The 26,439-nt window shown below is 35.1% G+C and overlaps 1 protein-coding gene across 14 annotated transcripts in view; it reads right to left on the reverse strand.

Annotated features, from left to right (window-relative positions):
* Window positions 1-26,439, reverse strand: part of RASAL2 (RAS protein activator like 2) — a 385,295-nt gene that overhangs the window by 92,169 nt on the left and 266,687 nt on the right. For 8 of the 14 annotated variants that reach the window (XM_002760332.6, XM_008984955.5, XM_008984954.5 and 5 more), the window contains one exon: window positions 1,683-1,789. In XM_002760332.6, coding sequence (XP_002760378.3) covers window positions 1,683-1,789 — 107 coding nt within the window. Of the gene's footprint in view, window positions 1-1,682; window positions 1,790-2,578; window positions 2,865-18,863; window positions 18,984-19,709; window positions 19,810-26,439 lie in introns of those variants that run through there. The other 6 variants (XM_054247882.2, XM_078356225.1, XM_054247881.2 and 3 more) reach the window with 2 other exon arrangements.

The raw sequence follows: 26,439 nt of genomic DNA on the forward strand, positions 1-26,439 counted from the left end.
GCTATTCATAAACTCTTCAATGTCCTGAGATACAACAAGGGAAAATCTTACTCCACAGGGTTAACACAAAATAAAACACTCATTTTGGTCATCTTATGAATGAATGCCAGTTTATATATGTCAAAAAATCAGTTTTACTTAAAAGGTCGTCCCAACTTTAAAAAAAGTATTAGAATAAAGAAAGACAGACTATACCATATTAACTTGGCTGAATTAAATCTTTTTTCCACATAGAAAAGTCTATTTCTACCTTATACTGATTTTCATTGTACCTAGAATAATGACCAATCTCATGAAGCAATTCAAGTATAAAATAATTAATTCTAATAAAATAATATGATTAGGAAATAAACATATTTCTTATCGAAGAAAATAGGTGATTTAAAATCTTGGTTACTCACAGTTATATCAAAAAAGACCAAAATAGGTCTGTAACTGATAGTCAGCTGACCTGATCACATATGGCCCTTCCATCTCAGTACTTTTTTTTTTAAGAGATGGGGTCTTGTTCTGTTGTCCAGGCTTGAGTGCAGCGACACAATTATGGCTCACTGCAGCCTTGACCTCTTAGGCACAAGCAATCCTCTCACCTTGGCCTCCTCTGAGACCACAGGCACAAACTACCAAGCCCAACTAATTTTCTTTTCATTTTTTATAGAGGCAAAGTCTCACTATGTTGTGCAGGCTGGTCTTGAACTCCTGGCCTCAAGCAATCCTCCCACTTCGGCCTCCCAAAATGCTAGGATAACAGGTGTGAACCATTGGGTTCAGCCTCTTTTGTATTTAATGCTGATTCTCAATACTGCCTGGCCAATTTAAAGAGTTACTTTCTTTCAAGGTATTTCTTAAACACTTCCATGATCATCCAAAAGATGGCTTATGCAAAGTGCACACCAGGTCTTAGGATTGGAATTCACAATTGTCTAATTCTCTATGAATTTAGTCTGTAACTTTATGAGTCTCATCACTTTCTGCTTATGCTCCAGCTCTGAAAAAAAAATTATATCCCATTCTTTAATTAAATCTTCCACCAGCTTTGTTATAGAACTGTGATAGATTTTAGCTAGCAACTTGATAAAAAGATATCTGCAAGGACTTGAACTCTACAGTTGAGAGGAATTTGAACTTAATATGGTTATATATTTTATAAGTACCCTGTGAGTAAAAATAATATTACCTAAAACCTAATAAATATTATACTGAAAATAGTGGATGGCTGGGTGTGGTGGCTCACGTCTGTAATCCCAACACTTTGGGAGGCTGAGACAGGTGGATCACTTGAGTTAGGAGTTCAAGACAAGCCTGGCCAACATGGTAAAACCCCACCTCTACTAAAAATACAAAAATTAGCTGGGCATGGTGGCATGCTCCTGTAATCCCAGCTACTCTGGAGACTAAGGCAAAAGAATCACTTGAACCCTGGGAGGTGGAGGTTGCAGTGAGTGATATCTCGCCACTACACTCCAGTATAGATAACAGAGTGAGACTCAGTCTCAAAAAAAAAAAAAGGAAGTAGTGGACATTAACCCCAGTTAATTTATACAAGTTGATGAGTCTATCCTTTAATCACAACAGAATTATAAAAAAATTCTGGAAGAGAAAAATGTTTGGATTCCTTAGTAGCTGTCTCTAAGAAGAAAGGAGAAAAGTAAAATATTATTAATGAGAAAATAAACACTTACTGGTACTTTGAAGGGTGAGGTATTTGCAGTGTCCATGGAGTTGGGTTTCTCTGATGTACTGGTCCCTGAGATACTCCGTCTACGAGGGGACCTTTCTGCTGGTACCTCTGGAAAAAAGGAGGAAGGCTGAAACATCATTAAGAACCCCAAATTTAGGATATTCCACTAAACTGTAAAGTTACTGGTTTTTCACAATAAATCAGCATGCTTTAAAGGTACATTACTTTCTATCTCACATATTTATCTCTCTTTGAGGTGCTTAAACTATCAAGAAACTAGAGAGACTTGGGCACAGTTAAGAATCTGCTTTAGTGTGACAGTTTATATCTTCATCTGTGTATATATAAAAATAATTTCCTCTGAGCTATGTTTAATATCTTTAAGTTCACTTAATAGTTGCATCTCACAGTATATAAATCTACTTCTCTATGTGTCAGCAATGTAGGAGTTAATAGAATAAAATGGAATTTCTAATATTCTTTTGAACAAAATATAGTCTAATGTTGCACATGATTTGATGGTGTATTTGCACAAAGGTGAAAGTTAGTTCTGTGCAGAGAAGATGATTCACCAGACTACAACAAAAGGGGCATGAGAAGACTGAAAGCTGCTGCCAAGATAAAATAACATATATGCCTATGCAGATATAAAAATAGATCAGCTTCTCCTTGTTCTGACAATATGACCTTACTAAGATCTTACTCTGGAATCCTAAATCTGTTCAAACTGACCTAACAAGCTTAGGATTTTGCAGATAATGTGATCTTCTCCCATTTAATTACTATATATTGTATTAAGGCTGCATTTTAAAGATTTTTTTCATAGAGTGAAAAAAATCATATATATGCATATGCATACACAGGCACACACAGATGATAGATATATACGTATTATACCTTTATCACAACTGCTTCCCATCGCCACTTCAACTGACAGACATAAAGGAATCCAGCTTCTCAGATAACATTAGATAATCTCAACATGGACAAGGAAAAAAAAGCCACATCCTAAAAAAAGTATTCTGTGTTATCTTCCAGATCTTAGAAAATAAGGAGTAAATCGTAACTCCGAAGACTGACATTTTGATTCCTGCTGTTCTTCCTTTAAAAGATAGATGCAGTTTAAACTTCCATTTCTGGCCTCCTGGCCCCTGGGATCCGTGCTACTTCCACTTAAGAGAGTGCGTTTTTTCTCTCGCTCCCTCTCTGTGTCTTGCTCTTCCCCCTCCCTCTCTACAGCTTGCAGAGAGAGCAAGCAAGAAAGAAACACACAGGACTGCAGCTATTCAATCAATCGTTCTGACTGCACATCCTCATTAGTTACTTTCAGGCTATTAACAGACGCCCAACCACTGCCTTCCCTCAGTTACAGAAAATTTCACTGTATTACACTAATCTGCAGCAAGAAAAAACATTTACTGAAATGTATATTCGGCTAGTGCCAAAAGGACACCATTTTACACAGACCCAGTAATACACACAAATCAATTCCTCCTATGAAAATACAATTGGAAGTGCTTACCCTTTTACTATCTTTGCATGCTGGACACTGATTTTCTTTTCCATGACTAAACATACCTTCTCTGTGATATCTTGACTGGTAAGGCATAAGCCAAATTGGAACATTCCTAAAGACTGAGAGGCTGACAACCTAACATCTTACATGCTTGCAGTGTATGAGAGTTCCACACTACTACTATATTTTAAAATTATGATCAATAACTGTAAGTCCCTTAACTTCTTCTCTCTAGTTACATGAACCTAAATGTACAAAGCCGTTTTCAGAATTAGGCACATATGACTTCTAATGCACATATCTGAAAAATGGCAGCATAATTAGGTCAGATTCCTGGGAATGGCACAAAGCAGTGAATTTAAGTAAATCAGCTTGTATGAGCACATTGAACAGCAAGACTTTCAGACTTCCAGAATATGACTTTAGAGAGTAATTATACAAGTTAGGTGATCTATGTGGCTAGGGCAAAGGCAGGCAGAGAATGGGTCTGGTGAAGGTAGAAAAAAAAATCTCATCTTTCCTCTAATAATTACCTATAAAGGTAACCTCATAACAAATTAGAAGATACTAGAGATTTAATATTATAATATAGCATGTTTTAATTTCTGAATAATTAACAGAGAAACCAAATTGGAAGAAAAATATGTTTCATTAGCCAGAATAAAATTATCTAGTAAAACATTTCCTTAATTTGCAATGTCCTGGCTAAGGAAAAAAACTGAAATTCATTTCCTCACTTTTTTCCAAACATCCAATTTTAGTTTTCAGGCATATAAATTCATTAAATGAATATGTTTCAATGCTTTTAACTATTTGATACTATATTGACTAAAATGAGTGACCACATTTCAAAATCTAATAAATATTATATTGTTATACTTCTGTTTATCTTTTTAGATTCTCTTTCTGTATCATGGGGAAAAAAATACAACACTGATGTAGCTTATAGAATGTAATACTGGGTCCAGAAAGAAGATATTAAATCATTCTTGAAATCCAAACAATTTCCACTAAAGAGGGGAAAGAAAGGAAATAAGGTAAGCTAAATCAACCAATGAAAAAAGTTTACACTTCATCACTCTCTCAATCCCCACAATAATACAACTCATCTGCTAGTATAAATAGGCCTTTGGAGTATCCCAGTTCTTCAGTTCTCAGAAGATTCATAACTACTTCAAAGGATACAGAAAAATAAATACCCCAAGTACCAATGTCCACTTAGAAGCAGGGTAGCAGCATTAGCAAGAGCAGAATGAGCAACCTGTTAGTCACAGGAAGGACTGTATATTAAACTCGTGCCTTTAACTTTAAATCTGTAAGAAGAAAGGAAAGCTGCTACTATGCTCTAAGAGCTACATTTCTGCTCTGTTTGAGGGAAAATCTATACTAGTTCCAGTATACCAAAATTAGACAGCTGTATCTCTACCCCCACTCATGCTGCATACTATTGCATTATTTTCACCTGCTGTAAAATTAATGTTCTTTTCATAGTTATAATATTTAATTGCAGTCATTTAAAAATATGCTCCTTAAGACTGATGAGACAAGAGAGAGACAATATTGTTTCAGTAGATAAAGGCCTGAAACTGCCTCATTCACTTTCTCATCTCTAAAAATATTTTTCATCTTCAGATTGAAAAGCAAAAAGAGTTATAAAAAGCCGGGTTAAGTTTTAAATTTATCTCTTCATTTCCTTTGTCATTGGATATGACCTGAGATGATGTGATGACTTACAATGATGAGAGATAACCTCCAACAGAGCTCCATATAGAATGATATATTGAACAAAGAGAACATCTGGATATTTTTCTCAGCAGCTCTACCAATGACATGTATGATTCTGTGTAAGTCATCTCACCTTTTCTGTCCTGACCTGGTCTTCACCATTTAATAAACTGGGTTATTCAGATCAAACAGAGATAAAGACAAGATTAATGAGTTTATATGCTTTAATACAAAATTAGCGTTCTGGAATGAAGAATCCTTTTCAATTCAAAATAGAGTAGTAGTATTTCCTCAATACACACGTTTTCCTCTTTGTCAGTGTGCTTTGGAAAGTGTGGCAAAGAAGCTGAAAATTGGATAATTATAGGGGCAAATGTACTTTTGGTGGAGGATGTTCCTGTTCAACAAACAGAAGTCAACTTCTGCCTTAGAACCAAATAGTGTATACACTGCCTTTGGTTCACTTATCAGGGAGTAAATGCCAGAAATTCCTATCATGTATTTGGGAAGACCCTAAGGAGTAAGTTAGAAGGTGACAAGTTTTTTGCGGGAAATAAAAAGTAGGGAGATGAAGAGGTATAGTAATTTTAAATAGGTAGTTGCATTGCAAAAGTGAGGCGGGAGTCAATACTTAAGAAGGTAAGGAAGTTAGCTCTGCAGGTTTATCAGGGAAGAAGACTACCGGTAAAGGGAAGCTAGTACAAAGCTTCTAAGGTAAAGTGCAGCAAAGAGGGCAGTGAGATTGGTGCCAGAGAGTGGAAACAAATAGTAGGAGATAAAGTCTGAGAGGAATTGGGGTAGACGTGCTCAGATAATACTGGCCAATATAAGGGCACTGACAGAAGAAAATGTGTATCCTAAGGAAATGACATTATAAATACTATTACATTTTAGATTCAAAAAGCCCCTTTCTTTCAAAAAGCTAATTTGCACCAAAACTCATTAATCTTTCTTGTAAGGACTTTTTTCTTTTTTACTCTAAAATGAAAAACCACCTGGTCAGACATGCATCACCAAAAGATATAAATCATATTCAAAGTCCATAAACACTTACTAGTATTTCTCAATTCTTTTCTCTTCTTCTTCTTTTTTTTTTTTAGACAGTTGCCCAGACTGGAGTGCAGTAGTGCAATCTGGGGTCACTACAACCTCCACCTCTGGGGTTCAAGTGATCCTCCCACCTCAGCCTCCACTGGAACTATAAGTGTGTGCCACCATGCCAATTTCTAGACAGGGGTTTCACCATCTTACCCAGGCTAGTCTCCACCCAGGCTATCAAAGTGTTTATCATATTAACTGAGGGACAGGTTACAAAAGCCTCTGAAAATATCTTAAATGAGAAAGGTATCTGCTATACAATATCATTACTGTATGATCAATACCTATACATTTACTTTTTGTTCAGTCTCATTTAACCGAAGTTCATATGCCACATGGTATTTGCATTTACTTAACTAATATATATAAATTTCTTATAATGTCTACCATTTTTTAGAATTAGTTACTACAGTGTAAAAAAATAAAAAAACAGGTAAAGATAATAATTTTTAAGTTTTTTTAAAAGAAAGTGATATACTATAAAAGCAATTTAAGCACCTCTTTATGAATTTGTCTAGGGAAAATATTTTTATTATAATTTTAGCTTGTTTTTTTTTGGAGACACAGTCTCACTCTGTCTCCCAGGCTGGAGTGCAGTGGTGCAATCTCAGCTCATATGCAGCCTGTATCTCCCAGGCTCAAACAATCCTCTCACCTCAGCCTGCTGAGTAGCTGGGAGCACAGGTGCGTGCCACCATACCCAGCTAATTTTAGCTCATGCTGAGAATTTATGTGCTAAGTATTGGGTCTAGTATCTACCTTACTTAATCTTTGCTGTAGACCCTGAGATAGTAACAATTATTAGGCTCTATGATAAGGATGAAGGCAAAATTTAAAAGGGAATAAATAAAGTAAGTCCAGAAAATTCAGCAGAAAAGGTAAATAAAATGCAGAAAGATATTTATAGCTTTAATTTGGTGAACAATTATGTAGGAAACTAAAATAACATAGTAAAATTCTCAAGTTATAATAGACCAGAGAAATACTACACGTCACAGATGCAGTTTCTTTGGCATATACAGGATGTCTAAGCACTTCACATTAATGGCAACCCAAACCAATTCCTAGTAATTTTTTGCACAGAATTATAAAACATGAATAAATGTAAAGTACTCTGACAATTATAATTATTCACATACCCTTTTAATATTTTTGATATTTGTGGGTAGGAAACAAGTTTCTAATGTTATTCTCATAAAGCGGATTCTTCAGTTTACTTCAAAAGCCTTTTTAAAAATCAAAATTTCAACAAAGCATGATAAAACATTGAATACAAACCAAACTGTGTTTGTGTACCCATTCAAGTCACTGAAATTTTGGCATATATAGTGTTGCTGTGAATGAGTACACTTCACTATAATCTGTTTTCCCTTGCATTATGTAAATAATGACAACATTAAATAGGATGCGGTATGTCAGTGGCTCAAGTTATTAATGAATGAGATAAGCAAATAACTTCTCTCTCCATGCTGTGAATTCTGAATTAGGAAGAGTCTTGTTCCATGGGATGCACAGAAGACATTTAAGAAACAGAATAAGAAGGATGAAATAGTAGGAGGAAATGGGTTTGTAGCTCTTTAGTAAAGAGAGGCTTTAATAACAAATGGCAGTGTGAAAGAAAAAAGGCTTTCATGAAAATGAGGTTTCATATCTTTTGCTGGAGGACTCCTAAGGGTAATGGGAACTTAAAAAAAAGAGTTAGAAAAATATTATAAAGTAAAAGGGACAAGACCAAAGAGAAGAACATCACATACTGCATTTATATGGCTGGTAACACTATAGCACCTGCGTGTTTTTATAAACTTCATCCACCATTTTCAGTAGGATACTTTCTGCTGTATCCCATTTTTACTGCCTTAAAGCCTATGCACTGTCAGCTACGAGCATTCAGCTGCTCTGCAATACAAATCCCCAGAGCCACTTTAATTCACCCAATTTGTATCACTCAGACAGCAGTACTTCACTCAAACAAGCAGTCCTTTCAAGTTTGCATGCCCCACGCACTCCAATATGTACAAATTAGTGCTAAGTACACAAATGTGGTAAATTCTTACTAAGTAAAGCCATCCGGTCTCCCCTCTCCATTTCCTTGCTTCAGTAAATTTATTATTGTTATTTTAAAATATTTCTTCTTGTTAACATAATAGAAAAACAATTTTTTTCCCTGGCCAAGGAATCTGAACACCACTCACAAGTATTCCATTTCTTCAACTTAGGGCTTCACATGCTAATGTCAGACGAGACAGTAGAAAATATTTTTAGTGCAAACAACACTCTCAACTGAAAAGGCCAAGAATATAGCTCAGGGATGTTTATGTGTTTTCTTAAGTTTCAGATAGAAAACATATGTCTAGTTCTTAGTGACGACAACTGGGCATCTTAATGATGATGATAAAAACATAACAATGACAAATTCAACATCAAAGTATCATGTTTGGTGCAAAAGTCATTGTGGCTTTTGTAACGTAAAAAGTGCAAAACCACAATTACTTTTGCATCAACCTATTATTATGCCTTATTATTTGCTATACGTTTTATATATATTATCTCTTTAAGCCTCAAAACAATCCTTTGGAGGTGGAACTATCAACCTTATCTTACACATAAACAAGAAGATGTTCTATTATTCTGCCCATGTTTGCACAGCAGGTAAAAAGGGTGGGAACAGGATTAGAACTCATGAAGTTTGCCTTTAGAGACTGCTTTTAATCACCAAGCATTCTATCCTGTTCTCCATGTGTTTTGCACAATGGAATATACAGTTGTATAATCCACTGTGGAAAATAATCTCTTTTAATCTATGGATAGGGTCTAACACATTTATCTAAACTTTTTCTGTAACTGATTCAATAATGTATACTTATTATTAATATGTTTCATATATAACTTTTTCTGTAACTGATTTAGTAATATATTCTCATTGTTAATATGCTTCATATATAATTGGGGGTACAATCATAGATTTATTAATACCATCATTTTGGTATTCAGTGAACATTAAAAAAAAAATTAGTCTTTGATTATGCCGAGTCTCTGTTTGGGTTTTATTTCCCAAACAAATATTGATAAAAAAATTAAAAAGAGAAAACATACAAATATGTAAACCTGATATAAATATGAAAACTTAATCATTTACTTAGAACTAAATATGCACATGACACTGTACAAAAACAAAATAATTTACACTCAACATCACCAATTAGTGAAAGTAAAAAAGGAAGGCGCCTACAATGTTGATTTGACCCCTTTAGCCCACAAACACTGCTAAGTGTTTCTTCAAAATATCTGTTGGCTTCATTTTGCCTTGTTTATTTTCACTACCATCCATCATCCTAATCTAGGGCTTTTCATCTTCTCATGCAGATTATGGCAGGAACCTTCTAACTACTCTTACTGACTCCAGTCTCTCTCTGCTTAAAGCTATCCTACTCATCATTATCAGATTGATCTCCCTAAAACATTACTTTCTGGATGAAATTTCCTTCCTAGAGATCTTCAGAAAGTCAGGCATTAGAAAAAAAATCATCCGGCTCTACTTTGCATATTTAGTTGTTTCTGCCAACAATTTTCAACAATTTGCCTCAGTGAGATAGATGATCTCTAATCTCAAACTGGCCACATTCATTCTCCCATGTCTGCCTTTGCTAATGGTTTTCACCTACGTATCTGCCAACTCTTAGATGATGACCTTCAATATCAACTTCAATTCATCTACTTCCATAAAACCATACCTAATTACTCACATTTCTTTGATTTCAAATTAATAAATTTATATAAGTTCATATTATTTGATTATACATTTTCCAGTTTTGGGTACCAAACTAAACTATATTCCTGACTAATACTGATACTAGTGTTCCATAACCGAGGTCTTATGTTGCTGCAAGATTTGAATCAACTTATGATTGTGTCTAAATTTTAAGACAAAACAAATGTTAACAGGTTGAATTCTCTCAGTTTTAAGTATTTCTCTCACAATGTTTTTCCAATTTTAGTATATGTGCTGCTGAGGCAAGCACCACAATGTTTTTATAAACCATTTGCACCCATTCTTGCTTGTCTGCAGGGTGCAGACAATTTTCTGGTTACTTTTAACTCACACATGCAATTAAACTCTGCCATCTGGTTGAGTTTAAGACCACTCTCCTTTGTATATGTTATGTATATTAAATTGATAGTTTTTCTTTTAATTTTTTTTCTTTTTCTTTTGATTTTTCTATTAGTAACATGACTATCACAGAAAAATTGAGATTCTGATAAAAAGAAGTTTTGAGGTTTTTCCTTCTATGCATCATTCTACTTAAAAAGGTCACAGGCCAGACACAGTGGCTCATGCCTGTAATCCTAGCACTCTGGGAGGCCAAGGTGGGTGGATCACCTGAGGTCAAGAGTTTGAGACCAGCCTGTCCAACATGGTGAAACCCCGTCTCTACTAAAAATACACAGATTGGCTGGGCATGGTGGCACATGCCTGTAATCCCAACTGCTTGGGAGGCTGAGACAGGAGAATTGCTTTAACCTGGGAGGTGGAGGTTGCAGTGAGCCAAGAGCCAAGATCACGTCACTGCACTCCAGCCTAGGCATCAGAGCAAGACTCTGTCTCAAAAAAAAAAAAAAAAAACTATTCTCTAAATAATGATGGGGCTAAGTTATACCCAAAGCTTACTTTACAAAATATTTCCTCAGTACTTTGCAGAAAACACCAAACAAAAATGGCATTTTAAAAGAGGTGTATTTTTTCTTTTAGAATGTAAGCTCCTCAAGAGCAGGGACAATGTTTTCTGTATGTTCTATTGTGCCTAGTACACTGCAAATGCTCAATAAATATTGATGGGAAAAAAAAAACTGAAAAAGAAAAAAAAAGTCACAAATTGGCTGGGCCTGGTGACTCACTCCTATAATCCCAGCACTTTGGCAGGCTGAGGTGGGGACATCATTTGAGTTCAGGAATTTGAGACCAGCCTGGGTAATACGGTGAGAAACCCTATCTCTACAATAAATACAAACATTAGCTAGGCATGGTGGCCTGTGCCTGCACCTGTAGTCCCAGCTACTGCCGGTAGGAAATGCTGAGGTTGGCGGGCAGGGCTTGAGTGACAGTGAAATCCTGTCTCAAAAAAAAAGTCACAAATTTCCAAATTTTATTTCAAAGTACACTTAAACATAACTATATTTAAGTCTTGATATCTTATTCATTTTCGTTTTCTTTAGATATCTTTTCAGCTTAATTTCCTTTAGTTTTTAAATTATACATCCCCATAAGGAAAATTTTTGCAAGAACATCTTCTGTTCTAGACTTCTTCTGTTCTAAGGAAATCCCCTAAACAAAGGATGTAAAACTATAAAGGAACTCTAAAGGAACCATGTCCGCCTGTGAGACTAAATATAGAGTCAACAGCCATACTTAGGTATTTTTTGCTTTTAAATTTAGATACCAGAATGCTAATTTATTTACTTGCTATGAAAAACTGAATTATCAGTGTTTGAAAATAGTAACCCAAGTGTGCGCTGACATTATTTTTCTAAAGTCAAGCTGTATGAGAAATTAAACCATAATCAGTGGCAGATTTTAAACCACTGATTCCATTTTTCTTTTCTTTTCTTTTTTTTTTTTTTTTGAGACAGGGCATCACTCTGTCACTCCAGCTGGAGAGTGCAATGGTAGGATGACAGCTCATTGCCTCAGACTCCTGGTCTCAAGTGATTCTCCCAACTCAGCCTCCCAAGTAGCTGGGACTACAGGTATGCTCCACTGTGTCTAGCCTTTATTTATTTAATGGTGCAGATCACAGGCCTAATTACATTTTTATCGCTTCTACAGTTTTAACAAGTTACATTTTTCTTACAATGTCCACTTGTCTAAATTTCCAAATATACAATCAAAAAGTTTTTTGTAATAGCCTATTTTTCAGTTATCTAATTTTCTATAGTTATACCCTTTTTCATTTCTAACATTGTTTATACTTTCTCTTCTTAGCAAAGCTCGTCAGTTTCATCTATTTTCATTAGACTTTTTAAAGGAACAACTCTTGGTGCTATTGATTCTGTTTATTTCTATTTTCCATTTAATTATTATCTACTCTTATTTTCATTATTTTTTTTCCCTAAACTTTCTTCGGGTTTATTATTTTTCTAACTTGTTGAGTTAAATGCTTAGCTCATTAATTTGCAGCCTTTACCCTTTTCAGTGTAAAAGACTATAAATTTCATTTAAGAATTATTTTAGTAATAGTCCACAAGTTTTGATATGTACTATTTTCAATATTGCTCGGTATTTTATAATTTCCATTATGTTTTCTTTTTTGACTAATAAGTTATTTGCAAGTAACTATAAAAGATTCCAAAATTAAATATTTTTAAAGTAAATTTTTGTTACTAACTTCTAACTTAGTTCAACTGTTATTAGAGAACGGAATCTGTATAACTTTGAAATTTGTTGAGATTTGTTTTATGACCTTGTCTCTTGCCAGTTTTTATAAAGATTCCGTATGTGCTTGAGAATACTAATAGTTGTGTATGTCCATTAAATCAAGCTTACTGTGTTTCTGAATATCCTCTATATCCTTACTAATTTTTATAAATAGGACTGTAGAATTATCCATTTCTTTTTATATATCTGCCCATTTTTTTTTTTGCCATATAAATTTTGAGGTTTCATTATCGAGTACACATAAGACTGTTATGTCTTCCTAGTGATTTTTATATTTTATCATTATTTAGGGACCTCCTTTATTCCAGTAACTTTTTTGAGAGTCTTGTTCTATTTCACTGGCTATACCAGCTTTCTTTTCCCAAGTCTTTACTTTTAACTTTCGTAGGCCCCTGTGTTTTAGATTTCTCTCTCATTAACAGCATTAAAAAAATCCAGTCTGACAATACTTATCTTTTAACATTTTCATATAAATTTTTGACATAATTGAATTTTATTTTTACCATCTTCCTGTATTTTCTATTTATTTTTTCCCACTTTTTCTGATTTTCTTTTTTTAAATCAGGTTAACCAGTTTTAAAAAATTCCATTTTCTTCTCTATTGCTTTTGAAAATACATACTCTATTTCTATTCTTTTAGTAGTTGTCTTTAACACTTTAACACATATACTTAAAGCCTAAAGTTAATCACGATTTCTATCCTTCTCTTGAATAATTCAACACTCTTAAAATACTTTAATTCCAATTACCCACTTCCTATCTCTGACATATTAATGTTGTCCACTATTTCAGTTTTACCTTATCAGGACTGTGATTATGAACTCTCAGGGTGTTTTTCCTCCTCTTACCTCACCTACCAGCTGAGGTTAAGATAAATGAGATTTGTCTATTTTTGTCAGTGAGAAGATTTTTTTCTAAATTCCACTTTCACTGAAGGTGTAACTCATTCAGAGGCCCATCCTATGGGGAAGAATGAGATAGGCCTTTCAGTTCTAATTCCTGACTTTGTTTAGAATTTTGGCCCATCTCTTATATTATAGCCATTAAAACTTAACTATCTGGAATTCTAAAATTGGTAAAATGCTCCCAGGAGAGTTAACTATCTAGATCTTGAGTTTTTTTTTTTTTTTTTTTTCCCTCTTCCTGGGGATTTCCTTTCCTTCCTGAGAGTTCAGTCATTTAGTTAAAGGTTTTTGTTACATTAATGTAACATTTCTAATTGTCTCTATATTATTTTTGAGGGTATCTAGTCTTAAATGTTACCAGAAATTAGAATTTCAGTTTTTGAAAATGTTTCTCCCTTGATGTTAGGTATAATTTTGGGAATCAAATAATAGTTGCCAATGCCAAATAATTAACTACAGTCAAGAGTCATTTAGAAACTCAAAATGTTTAGGATTTGTCAAAATTACTCTTCTTTCATAGAACTATATTATCATATAAATCACTTCACTTAATGAAGTGAATAAAATAATTTAAATTCCATTTAGAAACGGCAAAGTGGAAAAAAGTGTACATTGAGTATTTTACTTCTTATTCTAGAATTTGGAAAACTCAATCATAATCTACTGAAAAATAACTTCAAATGCTATCAAAGTACCTGAAATGGTAATTGTAGATATGGGACTGGAGAATAGCAGTAGAATAAGAGCGGAAGAAAAGGTGGATCTTACAGAATAATTTCAATATTTTGAAAAGGGCTGAGTCTCAAATTTTTGGGTATCTGGATAGCTTCATTCATTCAAAAAGTATCTATTAAGCACCTATTCAGTGCTATTCTGGAAGATGCCAAAATATTAAAAGAAAATCCTTAACTGGCAGTAGCAGGGAAGTATTAGACGGGCACCCAAATAACATAAATGGGTACACAAATAGCTAACTATGCAAGACTGGGTGTGATAAATGGCATAAGATTAATACAGTAGCTGTTATCTCTCCATCTTCCCTATATTCCATTGCTAAATCTCGGCAGGCGTATTTGGTTCCTGTAAGAGTTTCTCCTTTCTCCCTTCAAAATGTTAATCCTATGCTTTTAATTCTACCCTCACCTATAAAATATTTTGTTTTTTTAGTCTTTTTGTAAGTTCAAGATCTTGCTCTCTCCTCCACTTAAAAATATGCACAAGTCTCCTCAATTTAGTTACTAAAAGGGTACATGTTTCTGTCAGTCACAAATTTCTTCAGGTAAAAGGGTTAACCTGTGGTTTCCACTATGTCACCTCCTACCCTTATTCTCAACATTTTAAAAGCTGACTTCTCCCTCGTCAACTTTACTCAAATAGTATTAACACTTTCATAGGTTATCAACAGTCTCCTACACTGTTAAATCTAGTATTTTCTTCTTCTCTTTGGCTTTTGTAGCCACTGATACTACTGACCACATTGATAACATTTTCTATCTTAGCACCTGTGGTACCATACCATCCTGGCTTTCCTCCTATATTTACGTTCATTCACTCTGTGTCTCCTCTTTCTCCCCATCCACCCCCAAATGTTGATATTCTTCAGGTTTCAGCTGCTGCCCTCTCTTTTTCTTGACAAGCTTTCAATAGTAGATGACCTACAGATGCTTAGACTATCAACTTTCTTCTTTAGATGAACAGCTCCCACCTGTGACTTCGCTTCCAATTACCAGATCTGTTTTTCTGTCTGGATGTGGATTAGTCTTCTAAAACTCAAAATATCTAAACAGAACTCACCATCTTCCTCAAAAATTGGCTCCCTTTCTCAACTTATTTCTGTTACTAGTACCACCATTCTTCCAAGTCCGAAAATTATCTTTGATTCATTTTGTTCCCCATCCTCTAATCTGTCACCAATTCTGCTGACAGATCCTTTGTAATCTCTCTAATCTGTTATTCACCTGAGCTACACAAACATTCATCTGCACATGAAGTATTCCAGGTGCTGAAGAGCGGAATAAGCCTTTCTTGTGTAGGCATTCACAGTTTAGTTTTAATAAACAAACCAACAATTATAATACACAGGGATAAAAAATTAGAGGCACTTATTTCATACCTGGACTACGGCAATAGCTTTCAAACTGACTTAACTGCTTCTAGTCTCTTCCTCTTTAGCTTTCAGATGTCTTTCTAAAAAACTATTTTGATCATATCTTCTTGGTCAAGGATCTTTCATTCTTCTCTATGGCTTTCAGCCTGTCATAAAAGGTCTTACACAGTCAGCTTCCAAACCCTTCAAATATTATCTCTCGTTACTTCTTTACATGAACTCTGCATTCTTTTCAAGACAGTTTGCTCATGGATGTGAAATTATTTAATATTCCTTGTGATACTGCTGTCATACAGAAAACCCCACCATTTCCACAAAAATCTTTTAGGATTCAGACCAAATCCTATCTCTGTACAGTAATCTTCAATGTTTTTAAATCAAAAGTGATGTCCCTTCTTCAAACTCCTAGAGCAATTTTTACCTAGATAAATAATTTCATAATTAGAAACTGCCTTATTTTCATTTTCTCCATTGTTGTCTGAATTACCATTTAATTTTTATTTAAAACTCTATACCTCTCACAAGCAGCTTTATCTTGTACTTGGTCTGCATCCAGCCACAGCACCTAGCAGCGTCTAGAACATTGTCTTTTTTTTATAAGAAAGTTTTGAAACAATGGCAGAGTTTTAAAAACCTGAATTTAGAAAGCTGAGCTTGAACACTGCTGACAGAAGAAACATGGTAAGAAAGGGCAGTAATTGTTCCAGAGACCGGCAGTAAATCAATTTGGTTGGCATGGAGGCTTGGGGGTTTTCTCCTCTAAAATGAATAATAGAATGTCAGGTGTGAACGGCCAAATTAAGTTCCATAGTAAGGTGTTTTAAATTTATCTGATAGGTGATGAAGAAACCATGGAAGGTTTTTGAACAGATTAGTAACAATGCACAGTTGTATGAAGTTTCATCAAACCAGCAGTGAGCTGTGTTAATGGGAAGGCCTGAACATCAGTTAAGTGGTTACTGTACAAAAGTTAAATAGTAGATCCTAATCAGCACAAAGTACTTTTCTTGCATCTCCTCTTCTAGAGGGAAATCTGCCTTAAAATTCCTTAGGCAAAGAAAGCATAATTTGATAGGTACCAAGAGACACAGCATCTCTAGGTTCTACTCATCCTACATTCACCACAAAGCAGATTTAGTTTTCTCGTCTTTCTCTTGGCATCTTCATTGGGAAAAACATGTTGTCATTAGGGAAATTACATTAGCAGGTAACTATCACAAGCTATATCTCAGATAGTTTTGCTCCTCATTTCTGTGGAGGAGCTTAGTAAAATTCCTGTTTATCCACAGATAGAGGTGATTGCTACCTATGGTCCAAAGAGAGGTTCAATCCTAAAAATAAGATTTGCTGACTTTCAGAGCTTAGCACTGCCACAGCAGAGCATGGGATACATCATTGTCTATTCACTCAGCAACTAAACTTATTATAGCCCTCGAGCGGAATCAGAACTCTGACTTACCTATTTTTTTTTTTTTTTTTTTTGAGACGGAGTTTTCGCCCTTGTTACCCAGGCTGGAGTGCAATGGCATGATCTCGGCTCACCGCAACCTCTGCCTCCTAGGTTCAGGCGATTCTCCTGCCTCAGCCTCCTGAGTAGCTGGGATTACAGGCACGCGCCACCATGCCCAGCTAATTTTTTGTATCTTTAGTAGAAACAGGGTTTCACCATGTTGACCAGAATGGTCTCGATCTCTTGACCTCGTGATCCACCTGCCTCGGCCTCCCAAAGTGCTGGGATTACAGGCGTGAGCCACCGCGCCCGGCCCACCTATGTTTTTATCTATAATCTAAAGGTTCCATTAGGTGAATAATTGGGAATTGACTACCCAGAAGTCAACATCATAATTTATAAAAATTTGCATTTTTTCTTCTAAGCAAGTTCTAACATTCTTTGTCTTTATTATCTCCATTTATCCATCTGTGGATAAATAGGAATTTGCTAATTCCCCTAATCAGAAGATGGGGCAGGGATGGGTTGGGGCACTACTGTAGCACTTTTTATTTACTCATCTTTATTAATCAAATTCATTTTAGGGACAGTGGGATAATGCCCTCCCCACAAAAAACTAAGAGATAAAAAATTAATCTTGAGGATAGATAATTAGAATTCATAAAGGAATGCCAGAGCACAGAAAATATGTTTAATGATAGCTCTACCTTCCTTTTCCATAATGCAGTAGGGTCTAAGTGGTTGGTTTTACTTAGGGATATCTGTATTTGTTTTCTTCACTGATGTTTCCCTGTGTGTACGTATGCATGTGTCAGGGGAGGGGAATGGGAAGCAACTAGAATGAGATAGGCTTCACAGAAATAAAGGCTTAACACATATTTCTTAAAGTCATCCAAATGCCCAAGATAAATAAGGCCATGAAAAACAAATTAAGAGCTGGGTTAATATCTAAACATATGTACCTAGGAAGACCTGATTACAGTGACCCTTTACATCTAAACTGCAAGAAAACAAAAACAAAAAAAGAAACAACAACAATAAAAAAAAAAAAAACAGAATTGAAAAATAAACTTAGGCTAAATATAAGAAAGATTTCAAATAATAGTAGAGATATCTTTTGGACTGGCAGAAGACTATCCATAGGTCATATAGAATATTCATGAGGAATAAATTAGAAAATTAGAAGATCAACTGAATTTTGTCCATTTATAATAAAGGCATACTTATATCTAGGTAAAAAGGATATAAATTTATAGAAAAGATAAATTTGGAGGCTATACCTAATCTAACAAAAGTATTCACAAATAGGTTTTTAAATTAGTATCAAGCTCTTCTATCACATTTAAGATATGATTGGATTTACAATCTAACTTTCCTAAGAATTTATTATATCAATAACCCCATGATAAACAATTGCTTTACTTAAAAATTTATTAGAAAGCATTCATAAATGCAAAGTTAAAATAATGGGAGGTCCCTGTGTCCTATTTTATACAATCAGTAGAAATCATATACAAACATTACAAATATTTCACACCTTGCATAAAAGCTACTTCTCGACTTGTACTTTGGCTTTTCATGCACACAAAGCCTACTCCCACTCTTACACAGCATGCCTCACCACTGTATTGAGAGTAAAGTAAAACAATAATATTATTTTGGTTGGCAAAAGTTGTCTAAATACCACAAACAGCTGGCCAGATGACATGGTAAGCCCTGAATGGAGCTAGCACTCTTTGTTAAGGCAAAGCAATCTCTCTCTTATTTCTCATAGCTAGTGTTGTGGCACTATTTCTATAGACATAAAATTCGAAAAGCAAATGACTTAAACATATTCCTTTTCTCCTTTTAAAAATACAAAAGTGGATTTAGAGAATTTGGGGTCCTATTCCCAAAAGTAAGAAAAGTTCGGAGAATAAAGGGTTAAAAGAACAAGCAAGCCCTACCGTACCCAGAAATGACAGAAGGCTCTTCTCTTCTTCGGTGCTACTATCCAACCACTCCGCCACATCACCGGGGGAAAGGAGACTCATTCTCCAGCCAGAAAACTTTTCCATACAGAGCACAATTACTGAATGATTAAGTGAGAAAAAAAGGATACAGAGACTAAATTCTTGGGGGTCCAACACTTAAATTGCTGGCTAGGCAGTAATGATGAAAGAGAAAATGTGATCCTCCCTCCACTCTGAATTCTGTCTCTGTGACATCAATCTAATACAACGGGGGGAGGGGGAAAGAAATAGGGTTAAAAGAAGGTGGTAGAAGAGAGGAAAAGGGAGATTTGTCCTTCTGTCTCTTGGTGTTATGCTTTAGTCTGAAAGAGAAAGCCAGGATAACACTGAATAATGAAGTGTGTTTAATGACAGGAAAAAGCATAGGAAAAATAAAGAATAAAGACACTCAAAGAAAAAGAAACAGGTTCCTACACTGGAAGCAGCTTAGATAACCAGACAGCACAATAGCTAATCAGTTAAGTAAAGCATATCAAACAAAAACAAAGACAAAAGAAGAAATTCAGCATTTTGTTTTGTTTTGAGGAGAAAGGTTTTCAAATATCCTTTCAGTCCTCTGCAAGAACTGCAGACCCCAACCCTTCCTGCTTTAGCTATTTCAACAGCCTCCTTTACGAAGATTTCCTGCAAGAAAAGGCAGGTTGATAAATCTGTGAATAGGAAGCTCTCATCCCTCCTTTCTTCTCCTCCTCCTCCATTCCTCCCCCCACCTCGCATGGCGACTGCACTGATCGACAATAATGGAATCTGTAACTGACTGCCAACAGCAGCATTAAGGATATTACAAGTCCACTTCATAAGAATTCGAGCTGGTGGTCGGAACTTGGGGCAATTCTGGGCTTCTAGTCAATAGCTGTCTTTCTTTGCAAGGAAAAAAAAGGAAGCAAGCGTGTGTGTGTGTGTGTGTGTGTGTGTGTGTGTGTAGAAGAAAGAAGGCTGAAATCGGAAAGAAGACAAGTAAGCTTGTTGGGCTGAAGGTACAGAGATCAACATAGAGAATGAGTGTTCTGTAACTCCTGTCATACACTGTCATTGTGAAGGAGTCAGATCCAGATGAATTTTTTACATCATTTACATTACATATTTACATGGTTTGACTTAAGATTATTTCACAGGTTTACACCTTACTGAAAGGCAGAGAAAAATCAAGAAGAGGTATGTTCACAGATTCATAAATCATTAATATCCTTGTTCTCTGGAGATTGATTAGGCTTGTTGCTAGGAGAAAACAATACTCTTAATAAAAGATAGAGCTTTTTTTCTCCTGCATTAGCAAAACGTTAGCTCTTTTCCTAAGAAACTGGTCTTTGCTTCTGTTCTTGTAGTCTGCTTTTAGTGAGATTCTCATTGCTTAAGAGTTACTACCTCCTTAACATATCCTGAATCTATAACCTTCTCTCCATGTTTATTTCAGTCTTCATTATTTTTAATCTACACTTGAGTTCATTCTGACTGTAAGTTCCATGAGGACAGGGACCTTGTTTTATATTAATCTTTATAATCCTAATGGCTAGAACAGTGCTTGACACTTAGATGGAGCTCATCAAATATTAACTGAAGTTTTAGATGGCTGCTCTAGAAGTTTTAACAGGTCCAACACTGGCAGGAGATCCCAGGCTAATTATTTTAAGACCTCATTTAAAAATTAACCATTTTGACAATTAAAAGTAGTTACAGTGACAGTACCACACACTTGAGAAAATAAAAATTGTCCAAAAATGTATTATGAATTCATATGTTTAAATGAGTTTCTATTACTCAAAATAAGTATAAAAAATTGAAAAGTAGTATAGAAAATAGGTGTAAAAGACATTTTATTGAAACCCACAGGCTATGCATGCTTAATAACTAAGCACAGACTGATAATTCTTTTGTAATAACTTCATGACACATCACTATCTCTGGAGCTCTGGCATTGGAAATCAGTAGCCTACAGGATTACATTCAAACTTCCTGATGTGACAATGCTTCTGCTTTTTCTCATCAGGGACCCCCAGCCTCCTCTAGGCTCAGCCATTCTGTATTACTTACCTCACTTCCATGCCTTTACATGTTCCACTGCAAGTGGCAGGAAAAAAGTCATTTGTTCATTTGTCTAGAACAACTAGACAACTGTTTTGTTTTGCTCAGCTGTCTAAAACATTCTCTGACACACAATAGAAGCTCAAAGATTTTTGTTGAATATCTTGAGTACCTCTTGTGTGGTATCACTCTATCATATAAATCTGACAATACTGAACTGTTCTATTGACACTCAGCTCAAATGTCACCTTTCCAGGCCTTCCTTGATATCTTAAGGTAGAATTAATGGCTCTCATCTCTGCATTTTCATTGCTATTACTATTATTTTATTGAAATTACTTGTTTACATAATGATTTTCATAAAATCAAAATTTTCATTCTACCAAGTTTTAACAAATTTTAACACTCAGCATATAGTTTTATAACTGTTTACTGAATTATTATAATTCCATGTATTGCAGATATTTAATACTAAAGAACCTCACATATTCCTGATTTAAGGATTCATACCATTGATCTTCACATTTAACAATCAAAATAATTTTGTTAAGGAAAAATTAAATCTCTTATTTATTTTAACAAAGAAAACACTGTATAGTTAGAAAGGTTATCAACATAATCCAGCCCTGCAAATTTGTCCTCTATAGACTAAGAGTTGAAAATAAGGCACCCAGGCGAGCCGCTGTGGCTCATGCCTGTAATCCCAGCACTTTGGGAGGCTGAGGTAGGCAGATCACTTGAGGTCAGGAATTCAAGATGAGCCTGGCCAACGTGGTGAAACACTGTTTCTATTAAAAATACAAAAAAACTAGCTAGGTATGGTGGCACACGCCTGTAATACCACCTACTTGGGAGACTGAGGCAGGAGAATCACTTGAACCCAGGAGGCTAATTTTTGTATTTTTTGTAGAGGTGGGGTTTCACCAGGTGTGGTGCCTCTTGGGAGGCACTTGGGAGTCTGAGGCATGAGGATTGCTTGAGCCCAGGAGTTTGAGGCTGCAGTGAGCTATGACTGTGCCACTGGGCTGAAGCCCGGGTGACAGAGTAGGGTCCTGTTTCTACGGGGGAAAAAAAGAAAAAATGCTTGACTATAATTTTCTACATAAAAAAGAAAATCCCATGCATTTTGGAAGTTTATTATGGTGCCTTATACGTATTAAGTACTTACTATTTATTCATTATTTACTCAAAAATATAGAAAGTATCTGGAGAATGCTTGGTGACTGACAGAGTTCTCATTTGAGGGCATTTGCATTTCTTGTGTATATGCATGTGTCTGTACATATGTGTATATATGCATGTGCTATTTACTGGGCTGCGATTTACTGTTTACTAGGCACTTCACTAAGTGGTTTATACACATTATCTCAGTTAAAATCCTTCATCAACAACCACGTGAGATAAGTATTCTATTCATTTTCCAGATGAGAAACCGAAAATCCTAGAACTTAACCTGTCCAACAGAATACAACCAGTCCAGGAAATGAAATTTAAACTTCTGAAGGTTTGCTCATGATTCTCCACTGTACTATTCCATATTCCACATAGACCAATTTAGGCAGGGGTCAGTAAACGCATTTTTTCTGTGGAAGGCCAGATGGTAAATATTTTGAGTTTTGTGGGTCATATAATCTGTTGCAACTACTTTAATGCTGCTGTTATAGCACACAGGCAACCAAAGAAAATACGCAGACTAATGGGCATGGCTGTGTTTCAAAACAAATTTATTTACAAAGACTGTGGCCATACTTAAGTGATTTAGGTCAGCACTGTCCATTCAGGCAACATATTTTCAGTACTTAATGTATGCCTGGATATCTACCAAGTCCTAATCATTGAAAAGTAAAATTATTACCTGCCTGGGGAAATACATTTTTATTTTCATTTTAATAACTGAATAACTGTTTTTATTATTTTAATTTCAAGACACAAACTATTGCTTTCCTTCTACTCCTTTAGTTTCATGGTCCCCCGAGATATTTAAATTTTTTTTTTTTTTTTTTTTGAGACAGAGTCTTGTTCTATAGCCAGGTGCCAGGCTGGAGGGCAGTGGCGCAATCTCACCTCACTGCAACCTCTGCCTCCTGGGTTCAAGCAATTCTTCTGCCTCAGCCTCCCAAGTAGCTGGGACTATAGGTGCATGCCACCACACCCAGCTAATTTTTGTATTTTTTAGTAGAGACAGGGTTTCACCATGTTGGCCAGGATGGTCTCAATCTCTCGAACTCGTGATCCATCCACCTTGGCCTCCCAAAGTGCTGGATTACAGACGTGAGCCACCATGCCCAGCCGATATTTAATTTTTATTTTGATAAAGGGACATAAAATATGTAGCCCCTTCTTCAATTACTTAGCATTCCTGATTTTTGTTATAGCTGCCTGTACTTACACTTTCACATTCATTCATTCAACAATGTAAGCGCTAATATGTGCCAAGCACTATTTTAAGCCCCAGCATACAGTTGTGAACAAAAGCAACAAAATCTCTGCCCTCATGGAGCTTATATTTTATGGGGAAGAGAAACAGTAAGATAAAAAAGTAAAATATATATTGTGTTAGATGGTAAATAATGCCAAGGAGAAGAGTAAAGCAGAAAAGGGAGACACGTAATTTGGGGGAGGTTTACAGTTTCAGAGAGAGTAGCCATAGAAAGCCTTGCTGAGAGGTTGACATTTGACTAAATGGTTAAAGGTGGTGAGTTTTAGGAAGAGGGAACTACTAATAAAAGGGCTGGAGGCAAGAACAGCCAGGAGGCAGTGCAGCTAGACTGGAATGAGAGGGGAAAAAATAAAAGGAGATCAGACTGTGGAGTAATCAGACTGTGGAAGCTGGATCACATAATGTTAATGTATTTGGCTTATCTTTAATTAGATAGGAAGACTCCGAGACAAGAGATGGGCAAAGTTTTACTTATTAAAAATAAGAGCTTTACTGTATAATTCACAAATTATAAAATTCATCATTTTAAAGTGATTTTTAATACATTCACAGTTACGTAGCCATGACTACTATTTAATTACAGAACATTTTCATGGCCCATAAAAGAAACTCTGTGTCCATTAGCAATCATTCTGTATACTTCCCAGCCCTAATCTAACAATTACTAATCTAAGTTTTGACTCTATGCATTTGCCTATTCTGAACATTTTATACAACTGAAATTATATAATATGTGGTCTTTTATGCTTGGTTTCTTTTACTTAGGTTCATCCAAGTTTTATTGAGTACTTCATTCCCTTTTATGGCTGAAAATATTCTATTAATGGACATTTGCGTTGTTTCTACCTTTAGGTATTATAAGAATCCTGCCATGAACAACTTGTATACAAGTTTTTGTGTGGAAGCCTTATAATTTAAAAGGATATCCAAATCTGGGGTGTTTTTTTGGGGGGGGTACAAAAAAATTTTTAAATGTGATAGATGAGTGTTATCTTCTGATTTTATAATCACCATATTTTCTTCCTAATTCCTCTGAGATTTCTACCCTTCTTGAAGAAACCAAAACCACTGACTCAGTCTCCTTCCTCCTGCTCTAGTATTCTTGCACACAGGAAAAGATTAATGCTAGATAATCAAGAATGAACAATGGCAAGTAATAAATGATCTTTTCCTAAACTGAGAGCTAAAGTTGGTGGAGATGTTTTAATACTTTATATAAACAGTATAAGAAACTCCTGAATATCTTTTTTCTAGATTTATCGACTGTTCACATTTTGCCACCTTTGCTGAATCACTCTGTATATATTTTTGTTATATGTATGCAATTTTCTTGACTCATTTGAGGAAGCTGGAGACATTATGCCCTTTACCAGCAACTGTTTCAATGTGTATTTTCTAAAATAAAGGACATTCTCTTACAAAACGAAAAACGATTAAAATCAGAAAACTTAACATTGATGTTGGTTGACATTTTAAGGATAAAATTAAGTATGCTACTCTATGCATAATCTACTATACAAATTCTATTTCAATATCATAAAAAAGCATTTATTTGAAAAACAAAGTGTCTTCAAGCAATAGTGACTGAGAAATCATATGTACTGATTGCAATATAATTCAAAGTAATAATCTAAATTGTATTAAAATAATGCCTCAAATTTTTGGAGGATTTCTACGGAACTTATGGATATTCAGTATACTATTGTGATAAAGAACTGGAAGTGGCCAGGCACAGTGGCTCATGCCTGTAATCCCAGCACTTTGGTAGACCAAGGTGGGTGGATCGCCTGAGGTCAGGAGTTCAAGACCAGCCTGGCTGACATAGTGAGTACTAAAAATACAAAAAGTTAGCTGGGCTTGGTGGTGCATGCCTGTAATCCCAGCTACTTGGGAGGTTGAGGCAAGAGAACTGCTTGAACCCAAGAGGTGGAGGTTGCATTGAGCCGAGATCGTGCCATTGCACTCCAGCTTGGGCAACAAGAGTGAGACTCCATCTCAATAAAATAAAATAAAATAAAATAAAATAAAAGGCAAGTAGAGGATAGATACAATGATTACATTTCTATCTTGATACTCCTTTGTACATGTACAATACTTCTCTTCAAATAAGTTTAAAGTAACTATCAAACTATAATGTTCCTTGTATTTTAGGAGATATAGTATTATATGATCATCTAAGGTATCATATGATTAGAGCTGATGAAACGAATGAAGCTAAGATGAATTTTCATTTATCTAGATTTAGGAAGCAATACTTTAGACATGCAAAGCCACAGAGTAACAAGGATGTTAATATCAGAAGAGGTATTCCCATCATATGAATATTTAATATATACATAGAAGGTGCTTTAATTTCAGTGAAAAAGGGTATCAAGATATAAAGTAATTTTATAAAGCAAGGTAGTCAACAGTATTATAAAACATGTGCTCATGTTTTAGCTTTGCCATTCAAAGCTAAAGGCAGATTCTGTTTAAAGATGTTAATGACTATCCAGAATGAAAGATAATCAGATTCTTTAAACACTAAAGCTATTCTTCTAAGGAAAAAAATGTAAATAAAGTGACAGCTGTTGTTAATGAACAGATAACTCCTTCTCCAAAAGACCCAGAAAGTAGCTAATATATAATTATTCTTGAAACATTTTTTCTCTAATATAAAGTTAAAATTTACATTTTACTCATAGTGTATATAATTCTTGGAGTCTATCACTTTTAGCATCTAAAAAAATCAAGCAAATAGTAGCTACCTAATATTTATTGAGTAGATGCATAGATGTATATATAAACCCAATATATCTATGATTAGCAGTGCTCTGTAAGTAAACTGAAAATCATTCGGGTTTTAACATCTCCTGCAATTTATCTCTAGGCCTAGCAATAATCTGAATACTTGTATCAACAATAATAGATCAAATGTATTCTGTATTTACAATGTACTAGGTAGTACGTGAAGTGCTATTAACCTCTCATTTACTCTTCATAGCAACCCTGTAAGGTTGTAGTAACATTTTCCCCATTTTACAGGTTGGAAAACTAAAGTTTAGAGAAAATGA

Source organism: Callithrix jacchus, chromosome 18 (assembly GCF_049354715.1).
Source record: "Callithrix jacchus isolate 240 chromosome 18, calJac240_pri, whole genome shotgun sequence".
Taxonomy (NCBI): domain Eukaryota; kingdom Metazoa; phylum Chordata; class Mammalia; order Primates; family Cebidae; genus Callithrix; species Callithrix jacchus.